The following is a 24,219-nucleotide window of genomic DNA, read 5'->3' as shown; positions in this document are numbered from 1 at the left end:
GCGCCGTTTTTTTCGTTAGCTACTCTAGTTACTGTTTTTAAGGCAAGGGATGTCTAACTATCCCGTGTTATATTTGCCTCAAAAACAATAAAAAAGTAGCTAACGCAAAAACGGCGCTAAATGTTCATCATGGCTATTTTCTGTCTATGAGCTGTAGAGGGCGGGCATTAGGGGAGTGGCGTTTTTACAGGGTAGAAAGCAAGCTTTTAGGACTGTAAAAGTAACTAGTGACCTGCTGTAAATCCACTATGAAGTGTCACACGGCTTAGTCCTTAGGCCCATTTTATTCTTGGTCTAGATCAATGAATCGATCAAGGGTGAATCTAGAGGTCAGATGGCAGCTTTTGCTGATGATAATGCCCTGGCATACATAAACACATTAGATCATCTCCAGTTGGATATGCAACATGATTTTCATTATGGTTCGCCTGCAATAAGCTCTCAATGAATGTCCAGAAAACCAATTACCGGTGTATCTTGTTTAGTCTTACAGGTATTCAGAGACCATTTACCTGCATACTTGCATTTGTAACCATGATCATTGTAATTGCAAAATTTGTCATGGAAAGCTCACATCTCACCTAAAAAAGTCTTTGCTATCTAAGAACAATTAAAGGGCATTTGTAATCTTAAAACTTTAAATGCTTACCATTCATTTGCTCACTCTAGAATTAATTATTTATTGAGCTTTTGGGGTAGCAACTACTATTCAATTACCTATGAGACCTATTATTTAACTCCAAAAATAATTAATACGAATCGTAGCTGGGGATGGTCACGTGATGATACTTTCCCCCTCTTCTGTGATCTTGGTACGGTATCCTCCTCATACGACATTTCCGCCATTTTGAACCGGCATTCTCGATTACGCAGCCCAGTGGCGACACCTACAGGCGCATCAACTGGTTCGGATATAATGAGGTACCCTACAATCAGAATTTTCGGGTCTCTTCCATCTTCACGAACATGCTCACAAAACCCAGTTTTTGTTTTGTTTGATTAGGAGAGCATAATATAAGTTTTCTGCTATATTTGCTAAATCCTAACTCCGACTAATAAAGAATTTTTACTTTCCTTGCCCTATTACCATAGGTAAGGAAAGTCTTGCTTTCCAAAAAAATTAATGTACCCCAATTTCCAAATTTCTATACGTTTCAAGGTCCCCTGAGTCCAAAAAAGTGGTTTTTGGGAATTGGTCTGTATGTGTGTGTGTATATATATATGAGTGTGTGTGCGTCTGTGTACACGATATCTCATCTCCCAATTAACGGAATGACTTGAAATTTTGGAACTTAAGGTCCTTCCCCTAGGATCCGACACAAATTATTTCGATCAAATGCAATTCAAGATGGCGGCTAGAATAGCGAAAATGTTGTCAAAAACAGGGGTTTTCAAAGAAAAGATTGAGCATGAAAACCTCTACAATTAATGTTCAGTAACATTTTCACCTAAAATTGAAAATAAGCTCGAAGTTCGAGAAAATAAGATTATTCAATTTGCAAACTGTTAGCAAGTGTTGATTTCATTAAATCATTCACTATGAAGAGATAGCAGACTTCATGTGTCTGCAGCGCTATTGTCCTGTCACCAGCTGGCTTACATCTTTGAATAGTAGACTTGAGATGCGCGTGAATACTAGCGGCAGTTGATCAATTTTCATAACGGCAAGGGGAGTTGTGTGAGTGCGCCACACCAGATTTTTTTCATTTAATTTGCTAGTCTATTTAGTGTTAACCAATGTGCAATTTGGAGGCGAACTGGTGTTACACATATTTGCATTATTTTTTAAAACTGATTGGTAGAAAATTTTGATGTTAAAGAATGTCAAATTTCAACTTTCTATTTTCACATTTTTTTCAACATCTTTACCATTACAAACGTTTAATAGTACTTTAATATGTATTTTATCACATATAAGCAATCCAAATATGAGAAAATATAGGATTTTTGTTATGTATAATTCGACTAGTTGTATAGTTTCTGTATATTGTACTGGGTAGGAAGGAAATCTTTTTAGATTCTAGGATGCTGATATCAGAAGTTTATTATTTTTATCTCCGCTACAATTAAATCCAGGAATGGATTTTCTTTATATTAACCTTCTATAAGTCGTATTTTTTGGACAATATTTCGATATCCTTAATATGTCTCGCCAAAATTTTCTTCTTCTTTTTATCACTAATATATACAGGTTTCCGGCTTAAGGGACGTCCAGAGTTTGGATGGTATGTTTCTAAATATGCTGCCTTTTTCTTGTATGTAGCCTTTTTCTTGTATGCTGGCTTTTTGTTGTTATCTGCCTTTTTCTTAGAACTAAGGTTATTACGCCTGTCAGTTTCTCTCTTCCCTGGGCTCTGAACATTGTCCTCAGTCAGTGGCAGTTCTTGTGACTTCCGAGAGCTACTACTATGATTTGACATATGACAACTACTACTTTCCTTTGGATTATTTTGAGCAGCTGTTTTCCCCGTATTTTTACCAGCCAATATTTTGCCTCTATCAATAGAGTTTAATATGGCGATGATTCTTTCCACTTCAATGTCACTCACTTCATCAAGTGAATATTTCGATTTCGATGGAGCAGCACAGGTAAGGAGTCCAGCAGGTATCGTCCCTTCTAGCTTCCAATAAATACCGCCAAGTACATCTGCCACTTGCTTTTCTTGTAGTTCCTCTCGATACTGTGCAATGTTCGCGATTCTTTTGGCATCGCTGTTCGTTATCACAGGCATGTAATCCAATAGTTCACCTGAAATTCAAAAATGAAAAAGTTCAACAAATTCTATTTCAGGAACGTACTTCATAAACAATTTCAAGAAATACCTTATTTCCTTTAGTCAGTAGATTCACCTGAAATTCAAAAAATGAAAAAGTTCAACAAATTCTATTTCAGGAACGTACTTGATAAACAATTTCAAGAAATACCTTATTTCCTTTAGTCAGTAGATTCACCTGAAATTCAAAAAATGAAAAAGTTCAACAAATTCTATTTCAGGAACGTTCTTGATAAACAATTTCAAGAAATACCTTATTTCCTTTAGTCAGTGAGATTCTAGCAGGGTGCTTAGCTGCTTCTTTGTTGAAATTATTTTTTTGAGATATACAGATTGTCCCACGAAAGGTGTAACAGTCTAAGACCATAGATTCTACATGCAATTTGCAACAAACAAATTTTTTTAATGAACATATTTTTTAGCTATATCAATTTTTCGATATTTAAAAAAACATCAATAACTAAGGTCGATATCAAAAATTTTACAAAGCATTTTTAGTTACAATTTTTATTTAGCATCTATTCGCTTTGAGCACGTAGGTGAAGCGAATTTTAAAAACAGCGACCATTGCGGAATCTTCTCCAATTTAATTCGTCAATTAGGCCACAATTTAACACGGGGAGGATAGGGACGTTGTATTAAAATCGCAAATTGTTGTAAAAATAACAGTAATATTAGTAAGGCCTTCTTTTATCAATTCTTTGCTCCCAAAAAATTAATTGGTTTGACGAAGAAAATAGATTGCAGCTTTCAATTAAATCGGAGACAGTATGCATAACCGTTACATAGATTCATATCAAAGGTGACAAACCCGTATCAGTTTGTTGATGTAAAAGTTGTAAATTATGTTGTATATTAACCAGCTGAAATCATGTGTCATGAAGGACTGTCATGACTGAAGGAATGAGGTCATGTGTCTGCGCATGAATGACTGTCTGTATGATAGCTCGAAGCTCGTAAATAGCCTCAGCTGTGTCGCTGATTGATCAATAATCTTTCTCAAGATATTGTAGAACAGACGGACAACAACTTTGGCCTTGAGTAAGTCAAAAGTGAGAACTCGCTCACGCTCGTTCAATAATCTGATTTGAAATCAAAATATTATGGAATCCAACTCAAATGGATTGAATAAAATTATTGTAATCATGTTGATTCTGCAATCATTGAACACATATTCACAAAATAAATTCCTACTCAATTATAAATAGACTTTACAGTTCGCAGCTATAATTTACGTGTTAAATTGTGACCTAATTGAATTAAATTTCGATGATTTTTGACAGAGTGCATATCAGTAGATGCTCGTAGCCGGTAAGGGCTTATTGAAAGGGAATGTAGAGCTGGCACATAAACACTGAACTCAAAAATAACGGGAGGTAACAGTGATTGAACAGTGCTACGGGAGGTAGCGGTGTTTTGTCTTGTTTTAATTGAAACAAATAAAAAAGAAAACAATTGAAATAAAATGAAAATATCCAGTATAGAACCCTTTTATATTTATTCAATAGTTGGAAAACCCTTCAATACCACCCCCGCACTATTTTGCATCACAGTTCTTGATTTAGTATATTATTATGATTGGTGTTATTGTTTTGCATGTATTCAGTTGTGTAATCTGTATTGTACCTTATGTGTGTAAATGATTGGAAAATATATATGTGTAAGAGCGGTTTTGATAAGCCTTTGAAAATTTCGAAATGTTATCACAATTCCACTTCAAGCTTTTCTTCTTCTTCTTCTCTGCAGTACATATTCCTGCCATTTTCAGAACGCACCAAAACAAATGCCAATACGTCACAGTAATGACAGTGCAACCACATGGCCCCATTTTAAATTATTATTGACAAAATTATTGATAAAAATGATTTTATTGTAAATAAGAAAGTATCTCAGGAGCAGCTCAAGATTAAAAACTGTATAGTACAGTACAATAAATTTGTATAGTTAGGTTTATCATTGTTAATTGCTGTTGCTTTGTTTTGATATTGTGGTGTTCACGGCCATCGAAATGCCATTGTCTGAAAGGTAGAGCACCGATTCAATGGATAAGAGACTGACTCATGATTCAAGTGGTAGAAATTGGAACTGAATCCCTAATTGAAATAAAAACAAACCCACAAAAAACAATTTAAAAAGTTTCCCATTTGTATTGAATGCAATGATGTGGATCGGGAATATTCCCAGTGGGAAGGAACTTATGATTTGGCAATATTTTCGTGAATATTTCCGAGGCCAAGAAATTTTGGGAATTTATGGAAACTTGAGGGAATTTATAAAATTGTCTTAAAAATGATTGAAATTGATCAATCCCACTCATATTTTACATTAATATAATCAATAAATCATCATTCTTTGAGCCTGTTTTTGCTCACTCACTCACTGTATTTTAAATAATCGTATAGTCCAGTCAATGAAAGATTATAGAGAAAAAATTTTGAAACACAATTTTTGACCCCGTAGCTCTTTTAAGGGTAGTAAGGGGGTAAACGTATCAAAAGTCCTCACTCCTACCCCCTGTGCTAAGGTGGTGGGGGTGGTTTGAAAGTGCCATATTTTGTTTTTTGCATATATCTTGAACAATATGCGCCTTTCGGAAATTTTTGGTAAACAAAGCATTTCAGCGACATGGCTGAGTAAAAATGAAGCTAGATAAATCCCCTAAAAGTTTTGTACAGTAGAGTTTTGTGATATCTTCTTTAGTTTTTGAGATATTCACTTTTAAAGATGTAAAATCTTTGAAAGGACATTCATCCAACTTTTTGCACTTTCAGGGCTTATTACTCAACAACAATGCATAAAAAATGTAATTTTTTTACACAGGGGGTAGGATTGAGGACTTTAAATATGATTACTCCCTTACTATCCTTAAAAGAAGAGCTACGGGGTCAAAAATTGTGTTCCAAATTTTTTCCACTATAATCTTTCATTGACTGGACTATAGGAGTATTTAAGAGACAGTGAGTTGAAGAGCATACAATTCTCTTCAATTTAATGTATTATTTCATCATTTTATGCTTTCCATAAATTTTTATAGTAGTTTTAGTGTTGAGTGTGGTAGGAGTGAGGACTTTTTACATGCTTACCCCCTCACTCTCCTTAAAAGGACTGCGAGGTCAAAAATTGTGCTCCAAACATTTCCTCTATATCGTTTTGAGCATTCGTTGTCTGGTCTAGTATCTTATTACAAGTTAAGTGAGCCTCAATGACTCTTGAAAGGTTGTGAGCTGTGGAATTATTTTCTTTTTTAATACTGAATTAAACTCGAGTATGCTCCTTGTTTTAGTTTAGCCTATTTTGCTGTATTTTATAATTTCTAATTTTTGGGTTTATATTCTACTCTAATCTTTATTTAGGGGGTCAATTATTTTTGTGCGGAGAAATTGAATAACATCATGCAATTAAATTTAAATTACACTCAATACTTTTGTTGACTTTGTTTACCTGATTTACAGGCATTCATGATTCATGATTTACATGCAATTGAATGATTTATTGAGTGCTCATTTCTCCTTTCAGTCTATGAGCTTCAAAATACTGTTTTCTTTGAACTTACTACAATTTAAAAGTTATTCATCCTTATATCTCTTACATAAATCTGTTGTATAACAGGTGATTGAGACCATGTGTAACAAAAAACGTCTTTATGAAAAAAAACATAAATTTCCTTAAAATCCCATAAATTTCCGAGAATTTATGATTTTTGAGAATATTTCCCTTAAATTCCCTAGGAATATTTCCTCGATCTTAAATTCCCGGAAATTTCACATCACTAATTGAATGTATTATAGAATGTATAATTATTATTATGCATTTTGAAATTTAGATACTCCTCAAAAATAGAAATAGCATGCAATTAAATCCAGCTGACTAAATCACAAGCACTTTGGCCTTGAGTGAACCAAGAGTCAGGAATCGCTAACGCTCGTTCAATTAGTTTGTGAATGGAATAAATATGTGGAAAATATTTTACTCTTGTAATAAATAGGTACTTGTATAATTCCTTTTGTTTTTTGTTTCTCAGTCAATAATCCTCGAGTTCTATCTATGTTCTCAAATATGTAACTGTGATTCAATCTAATTTCAATTCAATTTATTTTAACAAAAATAATACAAAGTTGTGACAGTTGGACAAAAACAATAATTACTATTCTAAATAGCTAAATGGCAAGTGAATCACTTGTTCACCTCTTCTTAAGCTATAATTATTTAAAATGGAATTTTACTGTACAAACAATAGAAAGCATATTGAACATAACCGAACTGCTATTGATTGTGAATTAATAGTTTTAAAAATTGAAAAATATATATCTCATACAGTACCGTATTAAGAAAAAAGTACTATTATTTTGTAGTATCCAGTTTTTAATATTTATGGCAAATTTAATAAGTTCACCGATGAGCTCGTTCGGGATGTGATTGAATGGAATATATTTTGAAAGAGTTGCTTTACAAGATGAATGATAAAATATTCCCTATTTTTGAGAATTATTCTCTTGTATAAGAAAGAATGCCACACAGAGGCACACAGGTCTTTTGTAAACAAGAAATTTCAAGAATAAGTTTCATTAATACTCAAATAGTAATGTCTTGAAAGAATTTATGGAATGTTTTCTATTGATTATAGTATTATAGAAGAATGTAGTATAGTATTGATTCCGTATTTTTAGCAAAATAAAAATAAGAAAAATTGTATACCAACCAGGCAAATTGAGGCGTTCAAGATCATCCGCATTAAGCTGTTTTTCCCAAAAGTTGGATTTTATTACTCTAATATTATCTTCTTCAACACACGAGGCATTTTTACAGGCATAAAAAGCCTGTTTTTGGTTGAGGAACATCAATTCCTTCATATAGGTTTTGCCTTGAGCCTCACACCTCTGACATGGAGTTGGAACCTGAAAAATATAAAAAGCATGAGTCACCTTTGCATGGGATTTGTTAGTCATTGAAAGTTAGTTAATTATTGTCAGCAAGCATTGTTAGTTATTGTAAAATAACTTGACCAATTGACTAATATTTTCCTAATTATCCAAAGATTTATTAAACTGACCAATCAATCATGATTGGAATATTAGAATGGTATTGAATGTTGACATTCAAAAGTTGAAAAAATTTCAACTTGAACAGTAATAAATTGCGATTTAACAGTTGAAAAAGTATAATGCTGCAAATTCTTCAAATAATGCACATTTCTGTTAATAGATTCAATTTTCTGCATGGTATATAATATATAAATTGACTGACCCAGTTTAGCTTGCTTTGTCAGATTACTTGTAAAACAACGCGACTCTTACTCTTACAAAAACCTCAAAACTTTTCAATGATTTGAAGTTTCAATCAGGTACCGTAGTTGAAAAACATAGTTTAGCTGTCTTGTTTAATTACCAGTGTTGATTTACTTAGTTTAGAAGCAGTCTCTTGCTAAACAAAGACTTGTGATAGCACCATCTCTATCATTCCTAATATTGAACAAAATTTTGGTTCGCCATTTTGAATGAATGTTATTTTTCAAATAGGAAGTGGTCATGCACAAAAATCGCACACTGATATCATTTTATACTAATAAATCAAGCGTAAATGGAATGAATGAGAATCTGATCTGATTAATTTGTTAAAGATTTTACGATAGGATTTTACTGACAATGAAATTTGATAGACTTTTAATGTAAAATTTAGATTTTTAGTGTATCTGATTTAGAAGTAGAATTTGCATATTTTAATAGTATTATCAATTTATTAGGTACTATGAAATACTGTAGAACTTGATAATCCGATAATCTAGCGAATATTTTTATCTAGTTGAGATAATGATTGACTCACATAATTTTGATTGTTCCCACTGACTGTTATTTCTTCAATAGAATTATTACAATTTTCTTGTTCGATGTCAGTATTTTGGTCTAGATTATTGAAGAACTCGATAATATCGATCTTGTTTCCATCACTTTCAGGAATGTTCTCTTCCTCGGTGGTTGCATGACTTTCCTTCAGCTAGAAATAGAATAGAATAGGAATAAAATTCCTTTGAAAATATACATTATAGCAAGATTTCTAGTATACATATTACACACTTGAAAACACTTCATAGTTACAGGAGAATTATGGCTAAAAACTGTGTTGAATTTAAAATCGAATCAGTTTTATCTTGACAAAACAATAATAAAATAAAATTACACACAATAAATTCAAAACAGAAAAATAATACAAATTCTCATAATAAACTAACAATACTGGCTTGAAAAAATAAAATCTTCACATAACCCTGGCAAAGCAATAATTATACTACTTACTGAATCAAAACTAATTATTATTAAAGTAGGAACAGTTAAAACGGTTTGCTTCATTTAAACACATTCACACAGTTTTGGCTTCAATGAATGATTACCATTTTCTGCATGGTATATAATATATAAATTGACTGACCCAGTTTAGCTTGCTTTGTCAGATTACTTGTAAAACAACGCGACTCTTACTCTTACAAAAACCTCAAAACTTTTCAATGATTTGAAGTTTCAATCAGGTACCGTAGTTGAAAAACATAGTTTAGCTGTCTTGTTTAATTACCAGTGTTGATTTACTTAGTTTAGAAGCAGTCTCTTGCTAAACAAAGACTTGTGATAGCACCATCTCTATCATTCCTAATATTGAACAAAATTTTGGTTCGCCATTTTGAATGAATGTTATTTTTCAAATAGGAAGTGGTCATGCACAAAAATCGCACACTGATATCATTTTATACTAATAAATCAAGCGTAAATGGAATGAATGAGAATCTGATCTGATTAATTTGTTAAAGATTTTACGATAGGATTTTACTGACAATGAAATTTGATAGACTTTTAATGTAAAATTTAGATTTTTAGTGTATCTGATTTAGAAGTAGAATTTGCATATTTTAATAGTATTATCAAATTTATTAGGTACTATGAAATACTGTAGAACTTGATAATCCGATAATCTAGCGAATATTTTTATCTAGTTGAGATAATGATTGACTCACATAATTTTGATTGTTCCCACTGACTGTTATTTCTTCAATAGAATTACTACAATTTTCTTGTTCGATGTCAGTATTTTGGTCTAGATTATTGAAGAACTCGATAATATCGATCTTGTTTCCATCACTTTCAGGACTGTTCTCTTCCTCGGTGGTTGCATGACTTTCCTTCAGCTAGAAATAGAATAGAATAGGAATAAAATTCCTTTGAAAATATACATTATAGCAAGATTTCTAGTATACATATTACACACTTGAAAACACTTCATAGTTACAGGAGAATTATGGCTAAAAACTGTGTTGAATTTAAAATCGAATCAGTTTTATCTTGACAAAACAATAATAAAATAAAATTACACACAATAAATTCAGAACAGAAAAATAATACAAATTCTCATAATAAACTAACAATACTGGCTTGAAAAAATAAAATCTTCACATAACCCTGGCAAAGCAATAATTATACTACTTACTGAATCAAAACTAATTATTATTAAAGTAGGAACAGTTAAAACGGTTTGCTTCATTTAAACACATTCACACAGTTTTGGCTTCAATGAATGATTACCATTTACAGTATTGTTAAATCCATGAAAATTATTATAACTGCTTTTTTGAAAGCCCTTTACTATTCATTCATACTATTCATACCATTCATCAACAATTTATGAAAAAATATTAAAACATGTTTAATGTCTCTCTTCGATAGCAAAGGATAATCTCTAGCAACACTTATCACATTTTCGTTTGCGAACACTGGAACATTCCTCAGTAACCATGGCTTGTGCCAACATAGGCATTGCCAGACGCTATTGCGACAAGCATATAGTAATCCTGTCAGATTGTCAGGCAATGAAATCAAGTCTAAATTGGTATTGGAGTGCCACAATACACTCAGCAGGCTTGCAACACGCAACTCTGTGCATCTTTATTCATTTATACAATAAGTACATTATCAAAATGATAGGGAGATAAAAAAATGAAATAATCTTGTGCTATTCCTCTTTTAAATTTAGATAACACATAGTCCGAAATAGGTTAAGTCTTGTAGTTCTTCAATTAACAGAATTTTCAGTCCTCAAGTATTTTCACAAAGTAGATTTTCAAATGTAGATGCTTCAAAACTAAACATAGAAGAAATATTTCAAATTATTATAACTAAAATAGAAAAAATTCACATATTAAAAATATAATTTTGAAGAATTACTGAAAAAGAAACTTGATTCTAAAAGCACAGCTGATCTTAAGATCTTGGTTGGGTACCTGGCCATGTAGGCATTGGAGGTAACGAGCGTGCAGATGAGCTTGCTAAACGGGGTTCCAGTATGCCATTCTTTGGTCCAGAGCCAAGCTGTGGCATAAGCAAACAACTGCCTTCCATACAATAAGCAAATGGTAAAGGGACTTACATCAACAGAAATGGCAAGGTCACCCTGGTCAAGCACTTGGCAAAAGGTTGCTGGCAGACGCAAGCCCTTGCTTCACCAGCTGGCTGGTGAGTCTGGGTAGAGGTCAGGTCAAGCATTTGATTGCCTTGATAACTGGACAAGGCCACTTCAGGAAGCATCTCCACACGATTGGACTTGCGAAAGACTTGGGGCTAGAAGAAGGGCTCTGTTTGGCTGTAAGCAACCAGGTGAGGAATGGGATGTTGGTATAGGGAAGAAACTCCTGGACCTTGTAAAGGACACAGGAATTGGTTTGCCTAATCAACATACTTGGGACGCCCCCTGTGGTTGGGGAGCTTTGAGTCGAACATCGTACTCAAGAATGTTTTAAAAACCAGAATTCACCCACAGTATCCCTGCTTGCCGTAGGAGGCGACTAAAAGAAACCCCAAGGCAACTCCAGAAGTTGCCTTGCCTTCAAACCCACGAGATCTGCCCCATCAGGGCAGTTTCGGAGGGGCAGAGATAAAAACTCAAGAGACGGGTGAAACTCCAGGTACAAATTCGGGACGAGGCTGAGTCGAGGGTGACCAGGGGCCCCAGAGGCAATTTGGCCGCCCCTTCCTCAGCGGGAGGACTTTCAAAGAAAGCCAAGAGTGAAACTCACGTAGTGAGGACTAATCAGTCTGAAGAGACTGCCAAGCACATCACACTGGATTGCGACAAGCAACCAGGTGATGAATGGGATGTTAGCATAGGGAAGAACTCCTGGTTCTTGTAAAGAACACAGGTATTGGTTTGCCTAACTAACATACTACTTTGAAACACAATAAGCTTCGGTTGACGTGTAGGGTTCTTTGAACCTTTGGATCCTTGAATCCGTCCCTTCAAAAATAATAATTATGCTTGGGACACACAATATGCTTCGGTTGTCGGGTGAGGTTCTTTGAACCTTTGGATCTTTGAATCCGTCCTTTCAAAAACATCGCTGTATTGCGGACCCTCGAACAGTATAAGTTGCATCGATTCTGGACACTGCAGGTTACAGATGACACATAACTTATGACTTGAGTTTGTGAACACAACTTCATTGTAGCAAATAATATTTTTATTTAGTTGAGTTTTTTTTTACTTACATGATTTTGATGTTTTGATGAGTTTTCTTGTTTGCTATATGTGTTATGGTCTAGATTGTTGAAGATATCGCAATGGTTTCCATCACTTTTATCACTCTTCTCTTTTTCTATAGTTGTATGAGTGCCCTTCTGCTGGAAATATAAATGAGGGGAGAAATTCGATTATTGAATCATTAATACAGAATGAAATAGCACATTGATACTATAGGTAGTTGGATAATTCAAAATACCAGTAGTAAAAATTATAACACTGGAAAAAATTATAAGACTTGGATGATTCATTACAGTCAATAGATACTCGAGTAGCTTTCAATACTGTGATTCAAAGACTATCGCTTTATATTATTGATAAATTATGAAAACTTTTATAACTTAGTTGCTGGAAATGCTACCATATAAGATAGTGTACAGAGGTTTCCAGTACCAATACCGTATTCTATTTATTTATTCATTAATTGGCGATAATTGATTACAAAACTCTGGATGAACAAACAGCTATTCGCCCAAAACTGTTTCTATCCAAAATAATATAAGCAGCCTATTCCTTTTTATAGAGGTTATGTTCAAAATCTAATGCACTTCATAATTCCCTACAGTTCCATTAAATTCTTAACACAGAATAAAATCACTGACATATACAACAATATTGAAGAATATTAAAATTTCATTCAAACTCCACGACAAAAAGAATATTTCACCCAACTACAAGCAAAAGCCCAAAATTTTCTACCAATAAACACATTTCGATTGGAACACATTCGTTTTTACATTAACTTAATCCATCATTTTGTTTTTTCAAAACAATGCCCTACAATTTCCTGAAAGATTTGAAACATGGAATGAAGCTGAATGGTTGACTTTATGTAAAACTGTGTATCTGCAGTGGAAATATAATCATATATGCTGAAACCTCACAAGTTTTATAATTAACAACGGAGGCATGAAAGGAGCTTTGATTTCGTTAGTTCTATTGACGTTTTCGAAAAATTTAATATTCATAGATTACCCATCTATTTCAAGTTGGTAAAATATATCCATCAACTAAATAAACTTAATGATAAATTTTATTGTAAAAGAAAAATGAGATTACAGGAGAACAGAGGAAGAAACGATTGTTTTTTAAGCTGCGTTTACACCAAAGTTATTAACAAAATGTTAATAGCTTAATCCTTATAATTTCTATTAGATTGAACGGAACTTGACAAACACATACGTTCATCATGTGTATGATAAGTTATGTTCAATCTAATAGAATCTATAAGGATTAAATTATCAACATTTTGTTAATAACTTTGGTGTAAACGCAGCTTAAGGATAATTTCCACAGTCTTTAACACAGAGCCTTTTTCACACAATTCATCACAGCCTCCTCCAATGCCTCTATTAGAAAGAGGTTGCGTTAATAGACATTTTAAAATTTGTTTACAAATATCATTTCAGCTTGAGAATTTGTTTAAAATTAGATTTTGAAGATCCAGCTAATAATTCCATCCAAAATAATATTATAGTAGTTGAGTTAATGATTCATTTACATAATTTGGTTTGTTTTCACTGACGGATAATTCCCCATCATCATTCGAGCAGTTTCCCAGTCGGTTAATTGATTCAATATCGATATCTTTGAAAAGTTCCAAAATATCGATCACTTCTTCATCACTTTTATCACTGTTCTTTTCCTTGTGAGCTGCATTATTGTTCTGTGTAACACCTTCGTCCAGATTTTCAAACAAGGCGAGAAGTTCTTTTCTACCTTCTTCTTCAAGTGCGTCTAATTGCAGAAGGTGATCAAAGTCAAATTCTACTGCCATTATTGTCTACCTGAAAAAGAACAACACTCATAGATATTCGATTCAAAATTATATTTATTGAAATTTGGGATATGAAACATAAGTACGAAAAAAGCAGTAGTCCAGTCAATGTACATAGTACATTGGTGCTTGCAAAATAATATATTTAAGTTCTGATTTTTTTAAATATATTGTTTGGATACAGAGAAGAAGTCTAGAACCAATTCTTTCATGCAAAATTTCCTTGTGCCAAATACAGAATGTTTCAAAAACTTCAAATTAATATTATGTTCCAATTCCAGTGTTCAGTCATTTCCGCCGAAACCAGCAAAAGGACAGACAAAATTACTCACATTTTTCTTTTAGATAATACAATTTCGAATAAAATAAGATTATTCCGAAATCTCTTACTTCGATGATTACTGAGTTACAATTTAAAAAAAGAGTCATATCTTCGGAAATCTGAATTTCAAGGTATTTTTGTTTTTGATCAGATCAAATCAAATTTCATTTCGCCATAATAACAAACATAATATACAATACAAAGTCAAGAAAAATCAATCCTTATATAAAAACAAGTCGCATTGTAAACCAAAATAACACATTAGGCGCTGCTTGCAAAACCGAAGGCTGATAGTGATTATCTATATACTTTTTTAAGACTTGCAAATGATCTTAATCTCTTCGTTACAACAAGCTATTAGCTGGAATAAGCTAGAATATTGATGATGGAAACAACGGAAATATTTGTCATCATTGAAAAATTCAAGATGGCGGCCACAATTAGCAAAAATTTTTTATCGATTGCTGTTCAATTCTAGTGAGAGATATCGGATCGATTCATCTCATTTTAAGTACTCTTTTCATGATTAATATAACTTTAAAAACTTGGAACATACATTTCTCGGTCTAAAATTTCACTTTCCACCCTGTAAATGTATTTGCGGTGGACATTAACTACTATTATTCAGACAGCGTTGAAGAATATTTCAAAAGCATCTGAATGGCATCTAGATGTATCGTGCTGTATCTATTTTCCACGGCTGGACCTTCATTGGAAAAAGAGAGATGCCTGGTCTTGTAGTGTAAATTAAATATTATATTTGATATTATTGGGTTGGTGACTGGCATAACCTTTGAAGTTGTCTACCAGGAGTCGGTCATAGCCTAATAATTGAATTCCAATATCAAATCCTTTCTCAAATGCAAAGCCTTTTATCAGAAATGCTGTCAATCTATCCAACTCTTCCCGTTCAGCCATTCGATAACCTTAACCTCGGAGTCTACATTTCCCAAGCCATGTTCTTCGGATACCCCCCAATATCTGAAAAAACCCATGAAGTGAAGCATATCCTCTTTCTCGGCTAAATTGCATAAGGAACATAACCACTGTCTCTCCTCTCTTCCATGCGCAAATTTGGGATAGAAGAGTGAACCTCTAGCTTTAAGAATTAAACTTATCTTTTTTCTATCGTAGCCGAAGTTTAGATAAGATTTGACATCACTCCGCTGTTCTAACCGTTTATACAGCAGATGAAATTCTGCTTCATTAGCTCTCCTTACCCATTCAACTTCCATTTTCTCTTTCATTCCTTCTAACAAAGGCATGAAATCATTCCAGGTTAATATTGTATCCAAGACAAAGCCTAGCACCTTCAAATGGTATTGATCAGCAGGCAGACTTCTTCATGGACTACAGATGATATGCTGGGTCTTGTTTTCATTCAGCTGGAAGCAGTTGATCTGGAACCAAAGGGTTAGGCCCGCCGCAAAGACTGCAGATGTTCCGCTGACATATCCAACACCTGCTGAATGTCCGCAACCGATGACAGCAGGGATGTATCATCCACAAACAAGAGAGTTGCGCCATTGCTGTCCAAGTAATTGATCATTATTATGAAGAGGATTGGCACCCTTTTGGGGTGCCACAAGGATCAGTGATTGGGCCCCTCCTTTTTCTGATTATGGTCAATGACCTTGGTTTGCTGGGAGGCATCCTACTGTTTGCTGATGACACCACAATCTTTGCCTGAGGGAGTACACCAGTGTTGGCACAGAGGGCGACTGCAAATATTTTTGGGCTGGCCAATCAGTGGATCAAACTTAAATTTTCAATCTTCAGTTCGAAGGACCATTAGCCAGCCAGATGCACTGGATAGGTCATCACGTCAATATACTTAAGCACAGTTCACACATAAGTTTTTGACAACACTGTTACATCAAATATTAAAAACATATTGGCATAGAATGACTAAACACGGTGATGGCTACTAAGTATCAACTATAGACTCCTGAGAAAATTCACTCAAGGAGTAGAATGGTCTGGCATGCGGTCAGGACTTGAGTCTCCTCTTAAACTCACTGTCACTCAAATGATGCACAGATGGATGTAACATGTTGAACATTTTTATGGCGATATTGGGATAACAGTTCTGAACCTTACTAAACCTACATTGTGTAACATTGACTTTGAGAGCATTTCAAAGTGAGTAGGCACTCTGCAACCCCCTCAGATTGGTATTCCTAATACCAGCCAGGAAAACCAGGGATCACTAATAATAAGCTGAGTCTAAATGAATACAAGACACAAGAGACTACCTGTAGCCTTAGTACAAACCTCAATCATCAATCGCACTGAGCTCAAGCTACTAGGATTTACACTGAATTCAAGACTCACCTGGGGTAACCACACTAACAAGCTTTGCCTGAAGCTATCCAGGGTAATATTTCTACTCAGGCGTCTAAAGTCTCTTATTTCTAGGAAGCATCTTATTAAGTGTACTTTGCCTTGTTCTACAGCCATATTATTTATGGGCTGCAGATGTGGGGACATGCACCAGGATGTAATGATGTACTTCTTCAACAGAAAAAGGCATTGGGAATTTTAGACTCAGCAGGTTACCTTGATCACTGTCGGCTGATCTTCACTAGACTGGGTATCTATACGATGTTCAACCAGTACATTCTGCTCTCCTTGCTATACATAAAAAGTCATTATCACTTATTGACATGAAGAGCCGATAAGCATTCGTATAATACTAGAGGAAAAGTTAAAATTGTTTACCCTTCTGCAGATTGAACAAGAAAAGATACTGTTTCCCTGTACTGGCTCAGAAGATCTTCAACACACTTCCAGACATGGTGAGGGATGTGGATGACAGAAGTTTTGGTGCAAGGATTAGAGCCTGGCTGCGTGAAGTGCCATTCTACTCTTTGGCTGATTACTTTGACGCCAACAAGTCTTTAATTTGATTTAAACTGAGTGATACAGAATCCGATCAAACACCTCGATTTGTTGTTTAGCTTTAAAAACATCAATGTTTGCGTCAAGTTATGTGTTCAAAATATTTTTATAATCTACGACGACTAACTTAGGTCTGAATACAAAGAGATCAAAGATGGCGTTATACCATCAAATATGAGAATATTGTATAAAGAATAAAGTAATGAATAGAAAAAAATAATACTGTACTTTTTTAGCAGATTTTTCTTGTTTATTCAACAGAGGCTGGCTCAAACAGCACTCTGGTTTGTGGACTGTATCAATTACCTCGGGAACATTTTTGGGTTGTCTGGCGTCGGGTAGCAAGTGGAACAATTTGAATGGCTAAGTGCACAATAACATAGGCCTACCTTCATGTTCAAATCCTCCTTGCTTCCAGGATCCCGGGTCCAGATCACGATATGAGACGAGACGACACTTGTAATAAATCACAATAAAATCACTTTGCAAAAATCGACATTACGAGAAGTGAGCTGTTCAATTGGCTGGCAGTCGGGAGTAGGTTACTTTCCTTTAAGAGAGCCATACGTCCAATGTTAACATTACTATGTTTTCTGTACCATTTTGTTCGGGTTTGCAAGCTAGACACATGCTCCAATTGCCAACGTTTCCAGAATGAGGATACAATTCTTTTGAGTAAACTCCATCGATTTCTCAAGTTCACCAATTGAATTGATCCCTCTGAGTCTTTACTCTGTGTTGCTAGAGTAATTTTTCTTGCTTCCAATTCAATCTGTTTGGAATTTTCATCAACATTACCGTGGGTTTGGTGTGGCCAGCACTCCAGTGGTTTGTCTAACCAATCAGAACCATTCCACCACAGAGAATTACCAATTAATTCATTGAGCAATAGTCCTCGACTAGCACAATCAGTTGGATTATATTCGGTTGGCACATATCTGAATTGCTCTGTAGACAGATGTTCCTGTACTTGACTTACACAATTTGCCACAAATGTAGCCCAACGATGAGGTGAAGACCGAATCCAACTCAATGCCAAAGTTGAATAAGTCCAAGCTGCAATATAATCTATGTTTATAATTTTTGAAAGCACTTCTTGAACTTCATGTAATAATCTAGCTACTAGGACAACCACACAAAGCTCCCATTTCTTCACTACCTCCACGGATGCTATATCATCCCAGTCACATCCTGATTGCCATAGATATTGAATTATACTCTTGAAGGTAAGCATGAAAGGTGTCAAATATCCTAATGGATCAAAATGTATGCCAAAGTTGATAAAACATTTCATTTTGTAGCTAGACTGGATGGAACCTTCACCCTGTAGAAGAGGTAGTCACCAATTGGGTTCGATTGGAAGCCAAGAATTTTAATGGTTTTATCAGACTCCAAAGTGAAATCTTTTGCATCAATAGTGCAATACTCTGGAGGGAGATTTGATAGAATGGTAGACTGATTGCTGGCCCACTTTAGAAATTCAAATTTCCCTTTGCTTAACAATTCAGTAAGCTCAGACTGCAGTTGCTTGGTTGCTTCCATTGATGAGACTGATGTAACTATATCATCCATGTAAGTAGAAAACCGTAAGGCTTCAGAAGCCACAGGGAACATTTTTTCTTCATCTTCAATAAACTGATGCATAGTACAAATAGCAAGAAATGGCAATGATGATACACCATATGACATAGTTGTTAGAGTATACTCTTTCATTTCTTCTCCCTTTTCGGTTTTGTCTATTTTATTTCAACATTATCCTGTCTATCATCATCTAACTCTCCCAAATTTCGTTTCTCCTTTTCAAAAACATCTTCTCCAATTTCCTTTTTCGGTATGGGTCTTCCCATTGGTTTGATTTCATGTGGACTATGAATCGCTTTTAACTCTTTCCCTAAATTACCGTTGATCGGTAAATAACTGTTGAAGGCTACACATTGTTTACCTGGAACTTCTTCTAAATTATCTCCCAATTCTTCTTCTCGAATCATGGAAACATTTTCTCCAACATTAGTTTCACCTTCAAGATATCCCGATGTCTCACTCATATTTGTTTCCTTGGATGGTAATTCTACAATGTATCTACCAGTATTCAAATGACAAACAGTTGATTTGTATATCTCCTCACAAGCCATTTCACTTTCCAATAATTTTTTTGTCCTAGGTGGCTCTTCTACAACCCAAAATCGCTTCACCAACTCTTCTAAATTAGCATTGGAATACATGCAGAGATTATTTGAGATAGTAGAACTCTCCTCTGATACCTTACCCATCAGGCAGTAGCCCCACAGTTTACAGTTTCTAGGGCAGATGGCGTACCCGCTGGACCAATCACCTTTCTTCCAGTCAGAATGAAGGGGAAGTATTCAGCACCCAATAAAATATCAACCTCCTCTGAAAGGAAAAATTCAGAATCTGCTAGATCCAGTCCTTCAATATGTGCCCAGTACACATTTTTTATCTGATTTGTAGCTGCTATTTTGTTGACTACAAACGCGGTAATTTTTAATGATGGGGAGTTCGGTGTTTTAAATTCACAGTTAGTAATTTCATCTGTCACTTCCAGTTTAGTATCAGATAATCCATAGATTGGCAAACTATGTGTTTTCTGTACCACTAAACCCAGTTTTTTCATGCATTGCCTTGTAATAAATGACTAGGTGCTTGCACTATCTAATAATACTTTGACCTTATGATAATTGCCTTGATTACCTCGAACTCCCAATTTAACAGTTGATAACAATACTAAGGAACCATTTACATTCGAAAAAAACTTTCTTAGCTGAGTCAGTAACAAATGTTCGATGGCTTTGATCAGCGGCGTTGTGCACGTCTACCCTGCTCATTTGTTTATTACCGGCCAATGTGTTGGTGTTTTCAACAGGTGGCTGTCTCAGCTCTAAATGGAGGAGCCAATGATGACGCGAATTACAGTGACTGCATGGCTTCCTTCTTCTACAATCTCTAATAAAGTGCCCTGCCAATAAACAGCATATACATAGTTTCCATTCTTTTACATGTTTTAATCTATCAGATGGTTTGAGATTCAAGAACACTTCACAATTTCCAGTTCATGAGAATTATTACATTCAATACATTTCAGCTCATCCAATTTCAATTTAGCAATCATAGTTGAAGCTTTGTAATTTCCCATAGTGGGTTTCAATTTCCCAAACTGCTTACGTGAGGAGGCTTCTGACGATGTAGATGACCCCAATAAATCAGTGGATTTGGTAGCCTCTAAAATAACAGCTTCATCATTCAAAAATATTTGGAAGTTTTTCAAATAGGATACTGTTCCATTTCTTAGCAGTCTCTGCCACTTCTCTCTCAATTCTTCAGTCGGTTTTTTACATAAGACAAATAATAATGGAATCGACCAGTCATTAACTGAATGACCAATTGGTTTTAGTGCTGCAATATACTCAGCTAAATGAGTGATGAATTTTCGTAGCGATTCTGGTTGCTTATTAACTGCTGGCATATCAAAAATTGCTTGCAAGTATGCGTCAGTCAGCTTGTAAGAGTCATTGTAGCGATTCAATGATATTTTCCATGCCTCAGCATAATGATCACTTGTCAATAGGACTACAGAAATGACTGACTGTGCATCGCCTCTCAGTACAGACCAAAGATACATATGTTTTTGTATGTCAGCAATTTGACCATTATTATGAACCGTGGCTTTGAATAAATCTTTAAATTGACTCCAAATTTTCAAATCGCCGTCAAAAGTCATTAAAGGAAGCTTAGGTAGGGCAACTGACAAGATATTTCCAGTTGTAGGTGAAGAAGCTACATTGGAAGAACTAATATTCAAATTTGTTTGAGTGGATGGTAAGGTTTCGAGAATAGCCTTGACATTGAAATAAATCTCATCAAATTCGCTCATCAGTGTTTCAAGTTCAGTTGTTTCCAATTGAGGATTTTGTTTGTTATAGTAGCTCAGCATCTTATCTATTATATCATTGAACTCCACCTGGTGGTGATCGATATGCTCACCCATAACTTTCAATAAATTCTTCATTTTTTTATTTTTTGGATCCTTTTCAACAGCTTCGGCAATTTCATTAATCTGTTTTATTTTACGAATTAATGCATCTCTTTGAAATGTCAAGTCTTTGATAACACCCATAGTGAGGCGATAACAGTGAGCACTTGTCGAGAGAGAGAGTGAGACAAAGAGCCAAACAAGAGTAACAGGGAAAACAATGAGAGCAGGTGCCACAATGAAGTAGCCTACTGTAACAAACAATGGCTAGCTTATCTAATCATACAAGCAAAGCCAGCACTTCAAGTTATGCTCGGTAGAGAATGATCAGTTACAAGGCTAATAATACTGTATCAATACTCATTGGAACAAACAATAACTGCTATTAATAATGAAGTAATGACAATAATCAATGCAAATAACTGCAAGTATCCTTTGAAAAAAATAACAGTTCCAGTTACTGTAACAGCTAGACGATGTATAAATCTTTCTCTACTTATCGACACAAACTTGCCAGTCCAGCCTTGTAGCGCCAATGCAACAATCTTATGCAATAATACTACAACACAATTATTTACGAAAATATTACTTGTTCTACTCAATTTCCACCTTAAATTGAGTCAAAATTTCTAAAGAATACCACAAATAAACTGTATATTCGTCTATGATGAAAAAACAAGCCATATACACAGAAAAACCAAGAATAAAATAGGCATAAAAAATGACAAACCTATTAGATGATATTTCAAACTTATGTCCTATTCAAATTGATTAACAAATCAATCCGGCCTGGAGGACCATGTTTATTCAACAGAGGCTGGCTCAAACAGCACTCTGGTTTGTGGACTGTATCAATTACCTCGAGAACATTTTTGGGTTGTCTGGCGTCAGGTAGCATGTGGAACAATTTAAATGGCTAAGTGCACAATAACATAGACCTACCTTCAAGTCCAAACCCTCCTTGCTTCCAGGAACCCGGGTCCAGATCACAATATGAGATGAGATGACACTTGTAATAAATCACAATAAAATCACTTTGCAAAAATCAACATTATGAGAAGTGAGCTGTTCAATTGGCTGGCAGTCGGCAATTGGCACATATTATGCTATGTGCATCACCCTTTGATTGCCCCCTCCACGACACACCGCCAGACAACAAAGGGGAACATTGATATAACATCCAAACACTTCTTGTGTCCAAAAGATTAAGTATGAAGTAGGTGTCCTAAGTATGGTCCCAGTATTGAACCCTGAGGCACTCCAAAATTCACAGGGAGTCAAGAGAAGGCTGCCCCACCCAAAGACACCACCTGTGCCCTCCCAGTCAGGTAAGGCTGTCCACTAGCGGCAACAATTTAGCCGCCATTCATTTTTCAAAGTTTATTCATTCCTAAAGTGTGCAAGACATTTCTTATGCCACTGATTATGAATACTATCCTACATAGGTTATTGAAGGGGTTTACTTCAATTTCGTAGTGTCATATAGCTTATAATTATCCTTTGAAAAACCATGTATCTCAAGCACTTTAAATTGATTATACTGGTGTTAGATTATAACAAGCCTGTATTAGGTATCCATTATCATTATATTATATGCCATTCATATAACTATCCACACATTGTTCAAGTAGTAATATTTGGCCATTCTTGAAATTATTTACATCACAGGTATTTTATAATTATTGATTTTTACTTTCCTTGCCCTATAAACATAATCTAATCCACTTCCATGTCTTCATGTGATTGTACGCATTTATAGCATTCTAGGACAGGATGAATGAAGCTTACTAACATTATTTTGCAAAATTTCAAGTGAAAACATCCTCATTTATAAGCGCTTGCGACAGACGGCAGATTGACCGCTCACCAGACTTCACTTGTTATAATTTAGTCCTATGCTCAAATGAGTAATTAACTGAAGTGGACAAAGGCTAGAAAAGTGAGGAGAGATATTGAAAGAAGAATACTTACTGGACTAACACCAAACTCTAATCGACATAATAGAAAATAAAAAATCTTGGGGGGCACTTCAGTTTTTGTAAAGACCGCTATTTTGCTGCCTGCATAAGCGGAAGAAAGGTAAAAAGGTTAACTTAGTGATTGATGATGACTGTCTAATTAGTTATAGAAAGATTATCTTTAAATAGAAACGTAGAGAAATATGAACTTCCTACCTGCTAATTCAGGCTATAGGCTATTCGACTTGAATTTCAATAACAGCACAATTTTGTGGTTGAGGATTCCCAGTAGCATCCATTTGAACAAATAAAAACTTATATCAGAAAGTTTTCCAATTCAGATTTTAACAAAAGTATTAACACTTCAATAAGATTTTATTTGTTAATAAGAAAATACTGCACATGTAAGCAACGCATAAAATACACATTATTTTCATATTGATAAGCAATAGTAAAAGTTAGGTTAGTGTAAACTGTAAACCTTAGACCAATTATAGAATAGACACCCAGCCACCTTCGTCTCCACTCACCCAAAACCAGACACCGAGCAATAAAGGGCACGCCACACCAAGCTCGCTACCGCGGCGGTAGCGAAGTTTTAAAAATCGCTAGCCATGTATTCAGGTTGATCGCGCCACACCGAGTTCGCTACCGCGGCGGTAGTACGGCGCACTACCACCTACGACCGCCTGCTAGGCGATTCAACAAAAGTTCGCTGAGAGGTAGTACAGCGGACAAAGCGAGCTCAGTGTGGCGCGCTCAACCTGAATACATGGCAGGCGATTCGAAGAGGTAGCGCATGCGCACAGAGTGATGACTCATTCGGCGTTCCTCCTTGCAACACAACGCAACTAGTACGTCTCACGTCTCACGTTTTTAGTGAAATTCATATTATAAATAATCATAATATTGGTGAAAGAATATATTTATAAGTTATACATGAAGAG

At 35.0% G+C, this 24,219-nt stretch overlaps 1 protein-coding gene across 8 annotated transcripts; it reads right to left on the bottom strand.

The window, feature by feature from the left end:
* Positions 1–1,864: 1,864 nt before the first annotated feature.
* On the bottom strand, positions 1,865–23,759 carry LOC111053300. Of its 8 annotated transcripts, none has more exons than XM_039432274.1 (6): positions 23,489–23,759; positions 13,828–14,113; positions 12,296–12,427; positions 8,595–8,765; positions 7,474–7,669; positions 1,865–2,749 (listed from the first exon to the last, which is right to left on the bottom strand). In XM_039432274.1, the coding sequence occupies exons 2-6, from the start codon at positions 14,101–14,103 to the stop codon at positions 2,103–2,105; spliced, it is 1,422 nt and encodes a 473-aa protein (XP_039288208.1). In that variant the 5' UTR covers positions 14,104–14,113; positions 23,489–23,759; the 3' UTR covers positions 1,865–2,102. The 8 variants fall into 8 exon arrangements, with proteins under 8 accessions (XP_039288208.1, XP_039288209.1, XP_039288212.1 ...); XM_039432275.1 differs by lacking the exon at positions 8,595–8,765 and adding an exon at positions 9,775–9,945 and having other exon boundaries at positions 23,489–23,758; XM_039432278.1 differs by lacking the exon at positions 8,595–8,765 and adding an exon at positions 9,775–9,945 and having other exon boundaries at positions 12,296–12,424; positions 23,489–23,758.
* Between the last annotated feature and the right edge of the window lie 460 nt (positions 23,760–24,219).

The sequence above is a fragment of the Nilaparvata lugens genome, chromosome 7 (genome assembly GCF_014356525.2).
Source record: "Nilaparvata lugens isolate BPH chromosome 7, ASM1435652v1, whole genome shotgun sequence".
Lineage (NCBI taxonomy): Eukaryota > Metazoa > Arthropoda > Insecta > Hemiptera > Delphacidae > Nilaparvata > Nilaparvata lugens.
Note: the sequence above shows the minus strand (reverse complement) of the source record. Positions and strands in the feature narration are given on the sequence as shown.